The 18,390-nt window shown below is 35.2% G+C and overlaps 1 protein-coding gene across 7 annotated transcripts in view; it reads right to left on the bottom strand.

Moving 5' to 3' along the window:
- Window positions 1-18,390, bottom strand: part of RAP1GDS1 (Rap1 GTPase-GDP dissociation stimulator 1) — a 157,441-nt gene that overhangs the window by 2,669 nt on the left and 136,382 nt on the right. For 4 of the 7 annotated variants that reach the window (XM_045880716.3, XM_045880719.3, XM_045880721.3 and 1 more), the window contains 7 exons: window positions 16,936-17,079; window positions 16,340-16,471; window positions 14,728-14,862; window positions 14,012-14,137; window positions 12,891-13,030; window positions 7,188-7,314; window positions 3,121-3,249 (listed from right to left, as the gene is read on the bottom strand). In XM_045880716.3, coding sequence (XP_045736672.1) covers window positions 3,121-3,249; window positions 7,188-7,314; window positions 12,891-13,030; window positions 14,012-14,137; window positions 14,728-14,862; window positions 16,340-16,471; window positions 16,936-17,079 — 933 coding nt within the window. The remainder of the gene's footprint in view (window positions 1-3,120; window positions 3,250-7,187; window positions 7,315-12,890; window positions 13,031-14,011; window positions 14,138-14,727; window positions 14,863-16,339; window positions 16,472-16,935; window positions 17,080-18,390) is intronic. The other 3 variants (XM_045880717.3, XM_045880720.3, XR_008506558.2) reach the window with 2 other exon arrangements.

Genomic DNA, 18,390 nt, shown 5'->3' with positions numbered 1-18,390 from the left:
AGGGCTCATACTTTCCAATTTCAAAAGCTACTCTAAAGCTGTAATAATCAAAACAATGTGGTGCTGAAATAAAGACAGATCTATAGATCAACAGACTAAAACAGAGAGCCCAGAAATAAACCCTCATATATACAGTCAAAATAGTTTTGACATTCAATAAGGACAGTTTTTTCAACAAATGGTGCTGGTAAAACGGGAGAGCCATAAGTGCTTATGTACAAAAATTACATTTAAGAGCTAAAACTATAAGACTCTTAAAATATAAAGGAAAAACTCTGACATTGGATTTAGCAATTATATCTTGGATATGCATCAAAAACATAGGTAACACAAGGAAAAACAGATATATTGGACTTTATCAAAATTAGAAACTTTTGTGTACCAAAGATTACTATCAATAGATTGAAAAGGCAGCCCACAGAATGGGAGAAAATATATGTAAATCATATATCCAACAAGGGATTAATATCCCCAAAATATAAGGAACCCTTTCAACTCCACAAAATAACTCGATTAAAAAATGGGCAAAGGACTTTAGAATAGACATTCCCCAAAGAAGATATACAAGTGGGCAATGAACACATGAAGAGATCCCCTACATCACTAATCATTAGGGAAATGCAAATCAAAAGCATAGTAAGATACTACTTCATACCCATCAGGATGGCTACTATAGAAAAAGAAAATGTTAGGATGTAGAGAAATTGGAACCCATGTGCATTACTGGTAGGAATGTAATATGGTGTAGCTACTGTGGAAAATAGTATGGTGATTCCTCAAAAAATTAAATGTAGCCATTACTGTATGATCCAGCAATTCCACTTCTATGTATATTCCCAAAATGACTAAAAGCAGGACCTGAAAAAATACCTGTGCACCCATATTTTCACAGTGGCATTATTTACAATAGCCCAAAGGTGACAATAACCCAAATGTCCACTGATGGATGAATGGATAAACAAAATGTGATATATATATACATACAATGGGGCATTATTCAGCCTTAAGAAGGAATGAAATTCTGACACCCACTACTAGTTGGATGAGCCCTGGAGACCTTATGGTAAGTGAAATAAGCCACACAAAAAAGAATATTGTATGATTCCACTTATATGAGGTACCTAAAGTAGTCAAATTCAGAGAGACAGAAGATAGAATGGTGGCTGCCAAAAGCTGGAGGGATGGGTGATTGGCAAATTTTGGCATATATTCCATGGATATATACTCTTTTTAAAGAGTACTGAGTTTCAGTTTGGGGGAAAAAAAGGGTGGTGATGGTTGTACAGCAGTGTGAATGTACTACTCTGCCATTGAACTGTACATTTAAAAATGGTTATAATGGTAAATTTTATGTATATTTTACATTAAAAAATACCTCAATAACAGTCTCAGCCAGGAAACAGAAGACATAAAGAAGTAGCAAATGGGAATTTTAGAACTCAAAACTATAGTTAGTGGATAAGCTCAACAGCAGAATGGAGGGGACAGAAGAAATCAGTGAACTTTAAGATGGGACAATAGAAATTACCCAATTTGAACAAGAGAGGAGATAGTCTGGAAAAAAATGAACAAAACCTCAGGACCCTGTAGGATATAACTAAAGATCTCACATTCCTGCCATTAGAGACCTGAGAGGAGAAATAAGGTGGGGCTGAAAAAGTACCTAAAGAAATATGGTTACAAAAACTTTCCAAATTTAGCAGAAGACATAAGCCTACCTACTCAAGAAGGTGAGCAAACTTGAAACAGGATGAACCCAAAGAAATGCATGCCATGACACATCACAGTCAAGCTTGAAAATTAAAGACCAAAAAAAATCTTGAAGTGACACCTTACCAAGAGGGGAAAAAAAGAATTGGAAGACTGGATTTCTCTTAAGAAACCATGGAAGCCAGAAGAAAATGGCACATTTTTCAAATGTTGAAAGAAAAAGAACCGTCAACCCAAAATTCTATACCCAGAGAAACATTTTTCACAAATGAAGGGGAAACCAAGATATTCTAAAATAACAGAAAACAATTTGTCACTAGCAGACCTAACCCAAAAGAGTGGCTAAAAGTAAGTTCTCTAAACAGAAAGGGAATGTTTAAAAAAAGGAATCTTGGAACATCAGGAAGGAAGAACCCATATAGCAAAGGTGTAGATAAATACGACAGACTTTCCTTCTCTCGAGTTTTCTGAATTATGTTAGATGGTTGAAAACAAAAATTGTAACAATGTCTAATGTGGTTCTAAATGTATATAGAGGAAATATCTGAGATCATTATAAATGAGGGAGGGTAATGGGAATAACTGCTCAAGCAATCAGTAACAAGTCAGGAACGAGAAACAAAATAAAAAATGAAACTGCAGACTTAAGCCATAACATCAGTCCTACATTAGATGTAAATGGTCTAAATATACCAATTAAAAGAGACTGACAGAGTGGATTAAAGCACATGACCTAACAAGGTGCTCTCTATACTCCAAGTATAATGATAAAGCAGATTGAGATTAAAAGGGTGGGAAAAGATCCCATGAATGTTATTCAAAAGAAAGTAGAAGCAGCTATATTAATATCAGATAAAGTAGACCTCAGAGGAAAAAAAGTTACCAGACCAGAGAGGAACATAATGATAGAAAAGTCAATCCACCAGGAAGACAATAGCAATCCAAAAGGTGTATATATCTACCAAAAGAGCTGCAAAATATGTGAAGCAAAAACTTACAGAACTAAAAGGAGAAACAGACAAATCCACCATTATTACTGGAGACTTCAGTATCCCTGTCTCAACAACTGACAAAACAATTAGACTATCAATATATTCTATTTGCTAAGAATATAGCAAACTCAATTCCATTACCAACAACCAAAAGGATCTAAGTGACATTTCAAGAACACTTCACTCAGTAACCGTAGAATACACATTCTTTTCAGTATCCATGGAATATATGCCAAAATATGCCAATGATTTCTTGAACAAATTCCTTAGCTAATATCATGATACACAAAATCAGAACTTGTTCTTTATATAAAATATTTTAGAGCTGATGAAACTTAGTTATTAATTTTTTAACATTGTTTTCTATATTTAATGTCAACCATGTTGATAGACCTCAAATTTTAGAAGAAATGCTTACCAGATCCCATGAGAGCACAAATCAGGACCATGGAATTATATTTGATTTCAGGAGCACTTCTTTCATCTGCTAGCAGTCTGTGTAAAATCTGTACAAGTTTAGCACTTTCTAGATCTTTCTCGGCAGTGCCTAAAATATGAAACAAAGTATCAGTTTTGTCCACTGTTTATGAACCTGGTGCAATGTGGCTAAACACGGATTCCTTTTCTAAAAACTGATCATATAAAACCCTGAAAAAGGGACTGATAAATAACGATGACCTACAAATAGAATATTAAATTCAGACCTTGTTAAAGAAGAGTTAAATTTCAGCAGATATTGTAGTTTAAGCTTAAAATTTAGTATTAAAATATTCCTTTTGATATGAGGCAATTCAAAAATCCTTATTATGGAAAAGGTTAAACATATACAAAAGCAGAAAAGATTATATAATGATACACTATTTACTATTATCTTAAAAAATTATGGCCAATCTTGTTTCATCTATCTCTATAGTTTCATTCACCTATTCATCCCAAATTATTTTGGAGCAAATCCTAAAAATGACAGTTTCTTCCATATGTATTTCAGTATGTATCTTTTTTTTTTTTTTTTAAGATTTTATTTATTTATTCAACAGAGAGAGACACAGTGAGAGAGGGGACACAAGCAGGGGCAGAGGGAGAGAGAGAAATGGACTCCCCGCTCAGCAAGGAGTCCGATGCGGAACTCGATCTCAGGACCCTGGGATCATGACCTGAGCCGAAGGCAGACGCTTAACAACTGAGCCACCCACGCACCTCTCAGTATATATCTTTAAGAGATGAAAACTTGTAAGGCAATTCCTATCAAAATCCCAGAGGACTTTCTGTAGAAAATCTGTAAGTTTATACTAAAATTTATATGGAAAGCACAGGCCCTAGAACAGGTAAATAATCTTGATAAAAAAGAAATAAAGTGGAAAGAATTCTTCTACCCGATGTTAAAGTTCACTGTATAGCACAGTTATCAAGAGTGTGGTACTGGTAGAGAGAGAATTGAATAGAGAACCCCAGAAACAGACCCACACATATATGTTCAAATGATTTTTGACAAAGGTACAGAATCAATTCAGTGGAGGAAAAGATAGCCTCTTCAACAAACAGTACTGGCAATTAGACCTCCACAGGCAAAAAAAAAAAGAAAGTTGACCTAAACCACACACTTTATACAGATCTTAAAGTGGATTACAGACTTAAGTGTAAAATGTAAAACTATAAAACTTCTAGAATAACGAATTTTCAACTCAATAGTTAAAAAATTAGAAAATGAGCAAAAATTATCCGTAGGTATTTCACCAAAGAATATATACAGATGGCAAATAATGATGAACATCTTTTCATATGCTTACCATTAGAAAAATGGAAAAAAAACCATAATGAGATATCCCTATACAGCTATCAGGGTGGCTAAAATAAAAAATAGTGACAATACCAAATATTTGGTGAAAATGCGGAGAAAACTAGAGCACTCATACAGTGCTGGTGGGAATGTAAAATGGTATAGCCATTCTGGAAAACAGTTTGACAGTTTCTTTAAAAATTAAACATATAGTTACCATACAACCTAGCAACTGCACTCCTAGGCATTTATCCAAAGAAATGAAAATTTATGCTCACATAAAAACCTACGCATGAATATTTATCGCATTTATTTATTTTTAAAAGCCCCAAAGTGGAATAAGCCCAGATGTTTTTTGACAGGAATGGTCAAACAAACTGTGGTATGTACAAACCATGGAACACTATTCAGCAATAAAAAAACAATTGACACGCAAAACAAATCAGATCTCTTTAGGAAATTATGCTGAATTAAGGAAGCCAATCCCAAAAGGTCACATACTATATGATTCCATATATATAACATTTTAGAAATGAAGGGCAGATTAGTGGTTTCCAGGGATGAGAAACAAGGTAAGGGGTAGGAGAAGGAGATAGGTGACTAGTGTGGTGATAAATGGAGGGATCCCTGTGGTGTTAAACTATTTAGTATCTTGACCGTGGTGGTCGATACACAAACCTACATGTCCTAAAACTATATAGAACTTAACATACACACAAATGAAAACAAGTAAAACTAGGGAAATCTGAATAAGACTGGTAAGTTGTATCAATAGCTGAAATATTTATAGTTTTGAAAAATGTTACCACTGGGAGAAACTGGGTAATATATACAAGGGATCTCTGTATTATTTTTTACAATGGCATGTGAATATACAATTATCTAAAAAAAAAAAAAGACTTAAAAATGTTGCTTTAATACTATTATCATACAAAAAATTTGTAATTCCTTAATATCAAACAGTGTATAAGAAAACAAGACTGGGGGTGCCTGGGTGGCTCAGTTGGTTGAGCGACTGCCTTTGGCTCAGGTCATGATCCTGGAGTCCCGGGATCGGGTCCTGCATCGGGCTCCCTGCTCGGCGGGGTGTCTGCTTCCCCCTCTGCCCTCTTCCCTCTCGGGCTCTCTGTCTCTCATTCTCTCTCTCTCTCTCAAATAAATAGATAGGGCCTTTAAAAAAAAAAAAAGAAAAAAGAAAACAAGACTGGAAAAATATGGTTTTCAAAATGTGTTATGTATTAAAAAGATAGTATGGGCTTATTTTTATATCTTAAGCCCAAGGAGCCTAGGAAACACTAGGAAACAATAAAAAAAAATGTAGGTATCGCATTTTATATAGTTGTATGGTGAGGTGACCACACTGAGGCAAATGTTTAGCTATCAGGAAGCTGAGAAATTACAGCTTGTTTGGAAGATACTGGCACAAAACCAGATTCATCCCAGGCTGGGTCATCAAACATATTCTGAAACTGCCCCATCACTTTAAGCCACTTAAAATCAGCCCATGAACCCAGTTTGGTATTCAGTGTCCTCACTGACTCCCACCCCTTTATCATAACTCCCCCTATCTGACCCCTCATGATGGCTGGACTTCTAGGCTGACTCTACGCAAACCATGTGTGAAGTCATGGCTAATCTGGGACCTGAACTGACTTCCAAAGCATTTCTAACTATAGGCCAAAGTCGCTGAGAATAAGCATACATTTTCTTGGAGTCTTTTATCTTTAAAATTCAAAACGCTGTAAGACAAAAATTCAAATCTTTCATACCTAAAATCTGAGTAAATGTGACACTAGAGAAAGATATACCATGTTTATATGTTTATCTTTTGGCTTCCTGGTATAGGGGTTGTGGGTCCACTTGCTGCTGTGTGAGAATTATGGACCTAAATCATCAGTGGGAATTAAGAAGTCATCAGTTAACAGTGTTTACCTAAATGGCTTTGAACTGGACAGGACAGACCTACTAAGTCTATAGTCCTCCTCTGTGTAAGGCAGTCTCAGGCCTTAACCACAGGCTGTGTGACTGATTGGTTCCTGGGACAAAGGTTACTATCCATAAGCTAGATGACTATGAACTAGCTTCTCAAGAAGAATTCTGACCAACAGGGATACTATATGCTAGAAAGACACCAACTGAATTACTGAACTCTGCTTTTGGGGAATTTTGAATGTAAAACACACAGAAGGTGAGAATTTAGAATGAAGGCAATACTAGAGGGCACCAGAAGCCATGGTGATAGAAGGAGATAAGCAAGAGAGAGAGTCAGTAATAGAGACAGAAGACAAGGTCTGGGTCACTGGAAGGGCAGCAGACTAAACTTGCTGCTGTCTTCTAAATATAGTTTCATTTCTCTGTGAGGCCTGATGAAATTATTTTCTGTGTTTACTAAGTGCCTCTAACTTGAAATAACATTTAAGACTCAAACTCTAAAAGGAGTTAAGCATTGACCTAAAAATGTTACCAAAAGCAAAAGCTGAGGTGGCAATCCACAGAATGTGATTTCTTCTATACTTAGCTATAGGTGCAGACACATGCTGGCAAAATGAGAAATGAGGGAGTATCTTGACCGTGGTGGTCAAGGACACTCAGAAAACCTTGACTAGAGAGCTTCTAGTCAAGGTTTTGTTGATTTCTATTCCACTCCTGTGCTTCATTTCATCCACGATAAAAATAGGAGAAAGTAAGTTTGACACTGGGGTACTTACCCAGCTCTAAAGCTGCTATTAGTGCCAAAGCAACAAGGGCTTCATTCTGCATTATTACATGTTCACTAGTTGCCATGGTAACTAGATGCTTGATGCCACCACTCTGTACAATGGTTTTAATTACATCCTGCAATAAATATCAGAGTTATAAACTTTAATTTTAAACATAAAGAGACTGCATTATAGTCAGTCAATTCATTGTTAAATTGACTGGTTTTCTGAGTGTCCTGTATGAATCATTACATTTAACCATAATTTTTTTATTCACAGAAGAAAAGGAAAAAGCTTTTAGCTTCAAATAAATTCATCAAAAAATGACAACTTAAATTACCTAAGTGAAAAAGACCACTGCAGTTCATAGCAAGGAATAGAGAGTCCCAGAAGCAACCAGTCAAAACAATAAGTGTGATTGCCCCAAATGTTGACTTACCACAGGATCAAAAAAAGAGATTAAGATTTGTAACAACAACAACAACAAAAAAGTTCTTCTTTTCAAATTATTATTACAGCACCAGGTAGTTGTTTTCCAGATGATCAGGTAAAGTTGTTTTTTTTTTTTTTTTTTTTTTAAGCTTTTACCCCTTTGTTGGATCTGACAAAACTGGATTACATGTCAAGGGACTTGAGAGGAACTTAAAATTGTCTCCCTCATTTCTCATGGGACCTGCAGCTCTGTCCTCTTCAATGGCAGAGGAGACAGTGGGTTCCAGATTGAATAAAACCCAGTGCCAACATTGACTAAGCAAACTATTGAAACTCTCTGCATCTCAGTGACCTTATCTTTAATGCTGGGATAATGTGTTATTATAGGTTTTTGTGATGATTACAAAGTTATTACATGAAAAGCACATATAAGAATATATGGCAAAAGTTAGATTTTTTAAAATGCCACATTTATTTCTAGTATTCATTTTTTTTTTTTTTTAAGATTTTATTTGACAGAGAGAGACACAGCAAGAGAAGGAACACAAGCAAGGTGAGTGAGAGAGGGAGAAGCAGGTTCCCCGCCAAGCAGGGAGACTTATGTGGGGCTCGATCCCGGGAACTGAGATCATGACCTGAGCCGAAGGCAGATGCTTAATGACTGAGCCACCCAGGTGCCCCTTCATTTTTGTTTTTATCTCAGTTTTGTTTCCTAAAAACTCTTGGATTAAATGTGATTTAGTAGAAAGTCTCAATTATAGAATTTTTTAAAGTAATTTTCTTTGTTCTCACTACCTTTAGTAATTTAAGTGCTGGATATTGAGTAGCCTGTCTGCTTTAGCTTTGACAGTATAAAACTAACTGTAATTATAAATATTTTTCAAATTAATTTGCTAAAATATTTGAAAAGGGGTTTCCTTTATGCTTTTACCTTATATAAATTCTTCAGAAAACTATTTATAGATAGTATCTTTGCTTTGAGCCCAAATGCATTTAAAGATCAAACATTCTAAATTATGGAGTCCTAGTACTGAGTTTTTATGGTGGTTGTATTCTAACTAGCCTTTTACCATTACCCTCTTTTAGTAAGTGAGAAACCGTCTTTTAAAAGGCTTTTCTAACAAAAAGCCTCCCAATTTACTTGGTGGGCACTTTATTTGAAACTTAAAATTAGTAAAGAATTTTATAAAAATCACAAAGGAGCTTATTGAGTAAAGAAGACCACAAGAGGTTCATAGATACATATGCAGTCACCTAATGAAGGTTCTTGGACCAGCATTTCATCCTTTATTTTGTGATTCACCCTGGAGAGTCCACTGTAGTAGAAGGAGGGGCAGGTAATGAATGAAGAAGGAAACTGCGTATCAGAAGTGAGCAGCTCCCTGTAAGTTCAAGCATAGCTCCTTTACCATCTCTTTTTTATTATTTTATTCTATTCATTTTCTTTATTTAATTTATATTTTTTATTTTAGAGAGTGCACAAGCAGTGGGTTAGGGAGAGAAAGAATCTCAAGCAGACTCCATGCAGATTGCAGAGTCCGACACGGGGCTTGATCTCACAACCCTGAGATCGTGGCCTATGCCAAAATCAAGAGTCAGATGCTTAACTGACTGAGCCACCCAGGAGCCCCTCCATCTCACTTTTTTGACCATATATTGTAGTAGTGCTTTTTAAAATGCCTGCCCTTTCTCCTCCTACCTCAATAAATGTTTATTGAATAGGTCCTCTATGAGGTTGCCTTGCCTGACAGAATGGAAGACAAAAGACAAATGGAGCATTGCTCTTGTGTTATACTGACAAAAGCGAATAATATTGATAGTTACCCTCTATGGAGCAACAACTGCACACTGGACATTATACTGGGGGGTAGCTTACAGATATTAGCATATTCTTATCCTCACAGAAAATTCCATCAGCTAGGTATCCTCTCTAGTTAACAGATGAAGAAACTGAAGCTCAGATTAAGTTATGAAATCTGTCCAAAGTCAGTGATTAAGTGGTAAAAAAAAAAAAAAAAAAAGTCAAGATTCGAATCCAGGCAGTTTGACTATCAGTTCCTTGTTTCTAACCATTTGTGCTCTATACAAAAGTATATGTACTAAATTCATCATAGTGCCATACACAGCTAGGCACAATGTGCTCTACAGAGGCTCTATGAATGTATTTTAAAGTTATAAATTTCAAGATATTTAACAAAAAAGGATATTAGCACCACTCCACAGAGCAAGGTTCATCTGGAGAATTACAAATAATTTTAACCAATAGACATCTAAAATTAATCCAGAGAGTTTAACTTTTCTGAAACCATTTCATTTATTAAACTGTAGAAATACACAGGAAGACATTTTTCTGGGTCATCCTTCTAAACCTTAGGTGTATCTGCAAAATCTCCAAAAATTTTGGACATACTTCATAATGTTTTACAAAGTTTTAAATGATGTATTATTTTGCAATCCTATAAGGAGTTTTCTTATGGAAAGCTAAATTTTGGTACATACACAACCAAGGCAAATTATCTATGTAATAGTCTCACATATTTAGCTTTTATGGTCCATTTGCCCTTAATAACTGAGATAATCCAGCTACAAACTTTGTTGAAAACTGTATAATATTGATTATAATATAATATTCTGAAATAGGCTTAAATTCAAGACAATCAATTTATAACATAGCCACTGAATCACCTAATAAGAATTTTCTTTCCCAACTTTGTACCATCAAAGACTACTTCTCAGTATAGGAATTAAATGTTAGATGTATGAGCGAATGACTAAATAAATTTTGTTTGATCAAGTTTTTAGATTGATAATTGAAGAATGTTTTATTCTTAAAGGATAAAGAAGAGTGCCTATGACAGGAGGGAATTTTTATATTCCTAGTGTAGAAGCAAACCATATTTTTCTGTTTTTGATATCTACAATCAGAAGGTCCAGCTAGTTGCTCAAGAGTCCTAGCCTAGGGCACTCTTTCGAGGGAAGATGTAAATTTACTCTTGGCCCAAGTGCAGGAACACGCTGTATATGGCTGAGATGACTAAGCTAGTGTGAAACCCCATGAGTCAGTGCAAACTTTCAGAGGGTTGGACTCTAAGAACTCAGGGTGACTTTAAAAGGAATAGGATCTTCAAAGTTTAAAAATAACACAAGGAGAGAACTGTAATTCACAATAGTTGGTTAAGGATCTACAGGAAGGTGACTAACTTGTACCTAGTGTTTAAAAGCTTATTCTAGAGGAGCATTTTCTGAAGTATGTCCAGTGGAATGTATTTAATAGATGCAACTTGCAAAACCCATTGTCCGATAGCTTGGGAATCAGTGGTTATTAAACAGAGTTAAGGACATTTTTTTAGAGTAGTACTAATATGTGCTGTGAATTCCAAAGGCAAGGAAAGGGAATGAACTACTTCCCTAACTAATCTGATCATACAACCGTTTCTCTTTGTGGAATATTTCTTAGGGTTATTATTCAATGGAACATATTCTGAGAACTGCTTTGATTCTCAAAATGAAATCACTGATTCCACTTTAATGTTTGTGAAATTTAAAAATAATTTAAGAGTTCTAATCTGGAGCTCACACAAGGAACACACCTTATGCTCTGATCATTAAAGTATGCAAATCAAGGTTCCTACTGCTGCTTAGCAGCAGTATACACTTAATTGGAGGGAAGATATGCAGCAAAGCAACAACAACAAGAAAAACCAAAACAAAACAAAAACCAAAACCCCAGCCTACAGTACTGAACTGTAAACATACAGTTATAATATGACCATGAAGTCACAATTATCATTCAAATTGTATCATTTCAAATTGCTTTTTGTTACACACATACCCCTAGAAAGGTGCAATGTCCTGTTTCCCTTGTCTTTTCAAAACACCTACATGATGATGGATGCTCAACGGGTTCTTGAAAGCTGGGTTGTTTTTGGTGGAGAGAGTAGGGGTTTGGATGAGTGACAGGGAAATCTTGTGATAATTATTAACAGAAAAGCCTCAAAATCCTCAAATCTGAATCTAATATAGCAACTGAACAGCTCCGGCTCCAAGATTTGGTTAAGAAGTTGTGATGCATTTTCCCATGGACATAAGTGAAATGACCAAAAGGATCACTTTAGAAAACAGGTTATAGAAAAATAAAAGGTATATATTATAGATACTAAATCAGCTGCCAACTTGCTGGCCTGAGTTCCCACCATTGTGATCTTTAAAATAGTTCATTTGCTCATTCATGTGTTCATTCACTCAACAAACAGAGGCTCGCAACCACAAGTCAGACACATACTAGGCTGGACACTGCCCTGAGAAGGGATTTCACCCAACTTTGTGAATTCAGAGCATCACATACTACCTAGATATCATTTAATTTCTTGATATCATTAGCTAGCTTGGTCAGTGCCTGGCCCACAGAAGATGTTTGACGCTGAGGGTAGTGGTAAAAATACCACCACCAGCAACATTTACAATGACTCCACTTACTGAGTGCTTACTATGTCCCAGGTACCAGTTGAGCACTTTGTATATGTGATCTCATTGCATCATTCTCACAACACTTTCAGTAGGTAGGTATTATACTGAGATACTGAGATGTGAAAGACTTGACCAAGTAAACAGTGGAGATAAAATCGAACTCATCTCTGATTCCAGAGCCTTACTCTTAACTACTATGGAATAGAACTAAATACAAAAGCTCCGTCTTCAATGACTTCGTCAGGACTGTGGATCACAGGCATCCCTCATTTTACTGTGCTTCACTTTACTGTGTTTCAAAGATACTGCATTTTTTACAAATTGACGGTTTGTGCAACCCTGTGTCAAGTAAGTCTATCAGCACCATTTTCCCAACAGCATTTGCTTACTTCAGGTCTGCATCACATTTTCAAACTTCTCCATTACTACATTTGTTATGGTGATCTGTGACCAGTGATGACGACTCACTGAAAATGGTTAGCATTTTTTAGCAATAAAGTATATTTTAATTGAGGTATACAAATTATTTTATTAAACATAATGCTATTATTGCACACTTAACAGACTACAGCATAGGGTAAACACAACTTTTATTTGCATTAGGAAACCAAAAAATTCATTTGACTCACTTTTTTGCAGTTTTCGCTTTATCACAGTGGTTTGGAACAGAAACTATGAATCTCGGAGGTCTATCTGTAATGTATTTATACATAAATGTGCAAAATGCAAGCTTACGATATAGGATCTATGATACGGAGTTTCCAAAAAGGCCACTTGTATGTTTTTTAGTGAACAGTTTTCTCTGGAACTTACTTTTGATTTACTGTGTCGTATGAGGGCAGACAGCAGTCTGTTGGACTCCCCCATCACACCAGCGTGATCTTTGGCTTCACACCATTCTACCAAACGCTCCACTAATTTAACATTCTTTCCCAGTTGTTCAGCAGCTTCTGCTATAGGAAAGAAGTCAAACCACAAAGGAAACAATCACTGATAGGCAACCAAGTGAAATAACTGGTAAAGATCTAAGAGTGTGAAAGAAAATTATACATATATATATACACACACACACACACATATATATGGCACAACACAATGATTTTATCAAGCAAGAACTGCAAATACTCCATATCTAATGGACTATTTAGCTTTTTCTACAAAGTTGTGGACTTTCATACAAAACACAAAATACAAAACAATGTTATACTCTTATGGTTCCGCCTGGTAGTCTGTCAGTACTCTGGCAAACTGTAACAAAGGGTATGAGAAGGACTCTGAGAAATCAATATAGAGAAAGGTTTAGAATTTAGAAATAAGTAAATGAACACAATTCATTCCAAGGAGTAGTTTCCATCATTGTTTCTGTAAACAGAAAAATGATCTCCCTGTTTGCAAAATAAATTTTTAAAAATTTTGACTGTCCGTGTACCGCAACATGATTTTCAAGACAAGGTAAAAATGGGTATGAAACGGGGCGCCTGGGTGGCTCAGTTGGTTAAGTGTCTGCCCTCGGCTCAGGTCATGATCCCGGGGTCCTGGGATTGAGCCCCGCATCAGGCTCCCTGCTCAGCGGGGAGCCTGCTTCTCCCTCTCCCTCTGTTGCTCCCCCTGCTTGTGCTCTCTCACTCTGTCAAATAAATAAAACCTTAAAAAAAAAAAAATGGGTATGAAATGCTAAAACATAAAAACCCTTCAGAACTGCTAATAAATCAATATAAAACCAGGATTATATGTACAGTAGAGATGCAATATAATTTCCATTTAAACTCAATTATAACAAGCATGGAAATTAATGAATGAAACTCTAAAACCAATCTCTCTTTGCCTTTTATCTTTATGATTATATGATTCTGAAAGCTAAAAACAAGTCCTTTTCAACTATGGCAAATTGACTATCATACCAAAAATGTACCTTGTGAAAACATTTCTTTTACCTTGTGCATCTATTAACATTCTTAATGTTCCCAGAAGTTTGAACTGAACCGGAGGCATTTCAGACTTAAGGAATTTCAAAACTGCCTCTGTGACTCCAGCTGATAACATCTTTGCTTTATTTACAACTAGAGAGAAGGAGAGACTATGGTTAAAATGGTGCTAGCATTCTTGATGATAGTCATTCAATTAAATATGTATTTATTGTCTTAGTATTTTTAAGGCCCCATGTTACATTTTTCTATTTAAAAACAGTCTTGTTACTTTATTTTAAGAATAGGACTCGGGGTGGGGCATAATTATCCTGTTTGTCTATAGAGCATAACATACTAAATCATATGTACTGGCTTTTTAAACCTACCCTCAAAACACTTAAACAATTTGTAAAGGAAATCTGACAGTTGTCTTCTTACTTACAAAGCAGCATAATTCTTCAGCTTTAGTAAATGTTTCTTTTTACCTCTGCCCTTGACCCAACTGTGTTAATCTAGGGGTTCACAAAAGGTAATAGAATATTTCATCTGAACAAACACAAAGATTATGTTTGGTGAAAACTATTTAACATATGATCTCCATTTATTCGTAAGAAAAATGTAAACAATTTGAAGACTTTTTTTTTTTCTTGGTCAGGATAGGTCCACAAATGACATAAAATAAATACCTCCCTAAACAATAGATCTTATTTCTTACATAGTTGCCTACAATTCTTAAGTCCTACCTGGAATGGCCAGATTTCTGAGGGCACTTAATGCTGCATGCTGTACAGTTACATTTCCATCTTCAACATGTCTGTCGAGTAAATCCATAAGTTTTTCTACAATTCCATTGTCTACCATGTGAATACAGTTTCCATCTGAATGAAACAAAAGCATTTTTTTTTCCTTTCCTCTTACAAATATCTATAAATATTTTATAATAGTGATGCCTATCCATTATCTACATTCGGGAAAAATGGAGCTACAAGAAAATAAAATGAATTCCAACTCTTTCTCCCATCAGATTTATAGATTTTTTTTTCTTTACTGAGTAGAAGTCATGACAAGAAAAATCTCTAGCATACAGCCTGATAATATATTAGAAGATGAGTAAGTAGAAACCATAGCTTAAAATGTTTACCAATAGTTTTCACTTAAAGTGAACTATGCCCGGGCACCTGGGTGGCTCAGTTGGTTAAGCGACTGCCTTCGGCTCAGGTCATGATCCTGGAGTCCCTGGATCGAGTCCCGCATCAGGCTCCCTGCTCGGCGGGGAGTCTGCTTCTCCCTCTGACCCTCCCCCCTCTCATGTGCTCTCTCTCTCTCTCAAATAAATAAATAAAATCTTTAAAAAAAAAAAAAAAAGTGAACTATGCCCGAGTTCTGCCAATGTTACAGTGACAACAAAACAGAGTGCTGTCATGGCTGATGTTTAAAATTATTTTTCAATGTCAGAATTTTTGAAACATTTGTAAAGCAGAGAGAATATTATAATGAACCACTCACTATTTATTCCACATTTAGCTTCAATAGTTACCAATATTTTACTATTCTTAATTACATCATTAAGGAGTGAATGATCATCCTCAAAAATAAGGGAGTAAAAATGGAATAAGACATCCATTATAGAGTTACAAAGCTCATAATGGAATAAAATCAAACTAAAAACAAAAAATAACCCATATTTTCTAGTCACAGTCTAAGTATGAGTTTCTAGACTGAATAGCAGGAGTTCCAGACTTCAGAAATGAACATGAAGGTCTGGTGCCTTGGAAATGTTATTAAACCAAATTAAATATTCTACCGGTACTAAACCAGAGGATTACCCACACTTGAGTTTTAGAGGCATAGAAGTATAAATTAAGGCACAATAACACAAAGAATACTCAGATTATTAAATCAAAAAATCACCAGGCAAGAGAGCATATCCTCCCAGATACAATGCATATTAAAATGGGACTCAAATTTAATGATCTATAAAGTGCAGAGTACTCAAAGAAGGACTTCATGATCACTGTTCATGATCTTTAAACTATAAGAACTTAGTTAAATTGCACAAAATATGTAATTTGTTAGAAAAATCACTAAGTAGGGGTGCCTGGCTGGTTCAGTCAGTAGAGCATGAGAATCTTGATCTCAGGGTAGGGAGTTCAAGCCCCATGCTGGGAAGTAGAGCTTACTTAAAAAAAAAGTGGGGGGGATCACTAAGTATTTCATCTCTAAAAAATTAAGGTAGTGGTTGGTACACTACATATACTTCTGAACTGTTCCAGTTTTACTACATGTAATGGCAAAGCAAAAATAAAAAAAATATATAGAACATCCAATTTAAAAAGGATGAAATAACATGCTTACCGTTCCTGGCAAAATTTGCAATTGCCAATGCTCCAGCAAGCTGTAGCTGGTGGTTATTTGATGGAATCCAGGACAGTACCCTTTGAAACACATTACCTTTTCCTCCTTCAAATAATTTCTGCATGGATTCATCTGGAGGTAAATGAAACAAATAGGTAAGAGGAAAAGAATTAAGAGTAACAAATCCATATTCCTATGTGACTATCCAACTGGATACATACTTCACAAACGATAATTCATAGAAGGAAAAGTAATGACTCGTTTTATAATAAGCTTTTACTAGAGACTGGACAAAGAGTTTAGGATTTTTCTAGTCTAAGTCCCAAATAACCCGCTAGCTTTCAGTCTTTCGGTGCCACAGCTAACCTACAACAGCTCTTTAAATATTGGAAGATAACAAAGACTCCTCTTCTCCAGGTTCATTATCTCTAGTTCTCTCCATGATGCATTTAACGTTTCAAAATCATCACATCAACAGGATTAAATGAGGCAGGAAAATGAGAAAATGCCTAATATATATAGTGTTCACAAAAGAGACAATACATTTTTAAAAATCTGACAATCATGTTCTTCGATTGACTTACATTCTAACTCACCTCCAAGAAGTAGTAAAACCATTAGATCTGAAGCAGTTTTGAGCTCAGCAATATCATCCTCTTTGTCACTATCCACTTTCTGCTGAACAATCTCTAGTAGACATTCTACCAGGCCTGCTTCAACCAGCTGTAACTTAATAGCATCTAAAGAATATGTGAACAAAATAACCAAAACTTGAGATGAAATAAAAGTTCTGTTAGAAGCAATCCATTATGAAGAATTATAAGAAATAAAGAAAAATACACCTTCCAAGATTTGAGTTTCAAAATGAACTCTCTGACGGTGTAGCTTATATACTTTTATTTCATTTTTTTACTTGAAATTAGGTCCCTTTTTACAATGTCTGGCAGCACCTAAACAAACTGATTCTCAATTTTGAAGGGAAATAATAGCACTCCATTGTTATTCTAGATATCCTGCTCATGTTTAAAATACTTACTATAAAACACCCACACCATTTAAAATAAAACACATATGCCTGTTATATAGAGTTAAAATATATCCACTAATGGTGCTTGAATAGAAAGATATTAAAAAGTAGAGCTATTAGTAAATTTCAAACTATACCTTAAGTATATTTGGAATCATATTTGTATAGACGTGATTTTTTTCTAAGGCAGTTAATAAATCTAAAACTTTCTGAACTTTAAAACTCATGTTTTTTAAAAGGGCTTCAGGTTTTCATTAATTTGAAGTTTTCCTGGGTGATGGTTACATGGTAGTTCGTTATACTATATTCTCTCTACATCTGCATAGGTTTTAAATTTTCCATACTAAAAGTTGAAAGAAAAAAAAAACTGAGCTTTCTGATGGATAACCAGCAACATGAAGGTATTTTAACAGCAAAATTTACATCCCAATTATACTGTTAAAAATTCTCTTCAGAGCAAGCTCTCCTCTTATCAAATCGTTTGTTTGCACCCCTAATAACTTAGATTTTTTTAATTATAGAACTTATTTCATTGCAGACTTTATATTCATATCCGTATCTGTCTTCCCCATTAGAGTAGGTATTATACCTTTTTCATCTTTGTATTTTAACCTAAACTGGTCTACCTAAATGCTTTGGGTCTATTTTATAGCATTTAAGATAAATGCAGATCAACTGACCTTAGAAACATTTGCTATACAGAAATTATTAAATTTAAATCTTATTTTTTAGTTGGATTTTATTTTAGTCATTGGTTTCCCTATGCTGTATATGTACACATCTACAGCAATGGCAGCTTTAGGCTGTGATTTGGGAGAAACAAAGACCTTTTTATAATTGACATTTTCTTTTAGGCAATTTTAAGATAAAAATTTAGCCCCACCCCTCCCAACACCAGGACCACTGGTATTCTTTAGAATATTATATCAGAACACACAGAATATTCAACCTGGAATATTTTTTTAAAAGGTACACTTGCACTGTGCCATGCTGAAAGTAGGGCGTTTCCTTGGTTACAGAATGC

The sequence above is a fragment of the Mirounga angustirostris genome, unplaced genomic scaffold (genome assembly GCF_029215605.1).
Source record: "Mirounga angustirostris isolate CCGP_5_RB_7025 unplaced genomic scaffold, mMirAng1.0.hap1 SCAF_2, whole genome shotgun sequence".
NCBI classification, from domain to species: Eukaryota; Metazoa; Chordata; class Mammalia; order Carnivora; family Phocidae; genus Mirounga; species Mirounga angustirostris.
The sequence above is the reverse complement of the archived record's forward strand: the minus strand, read 5'-3'. Positions and strand labels throughout refer to the sequence as shown.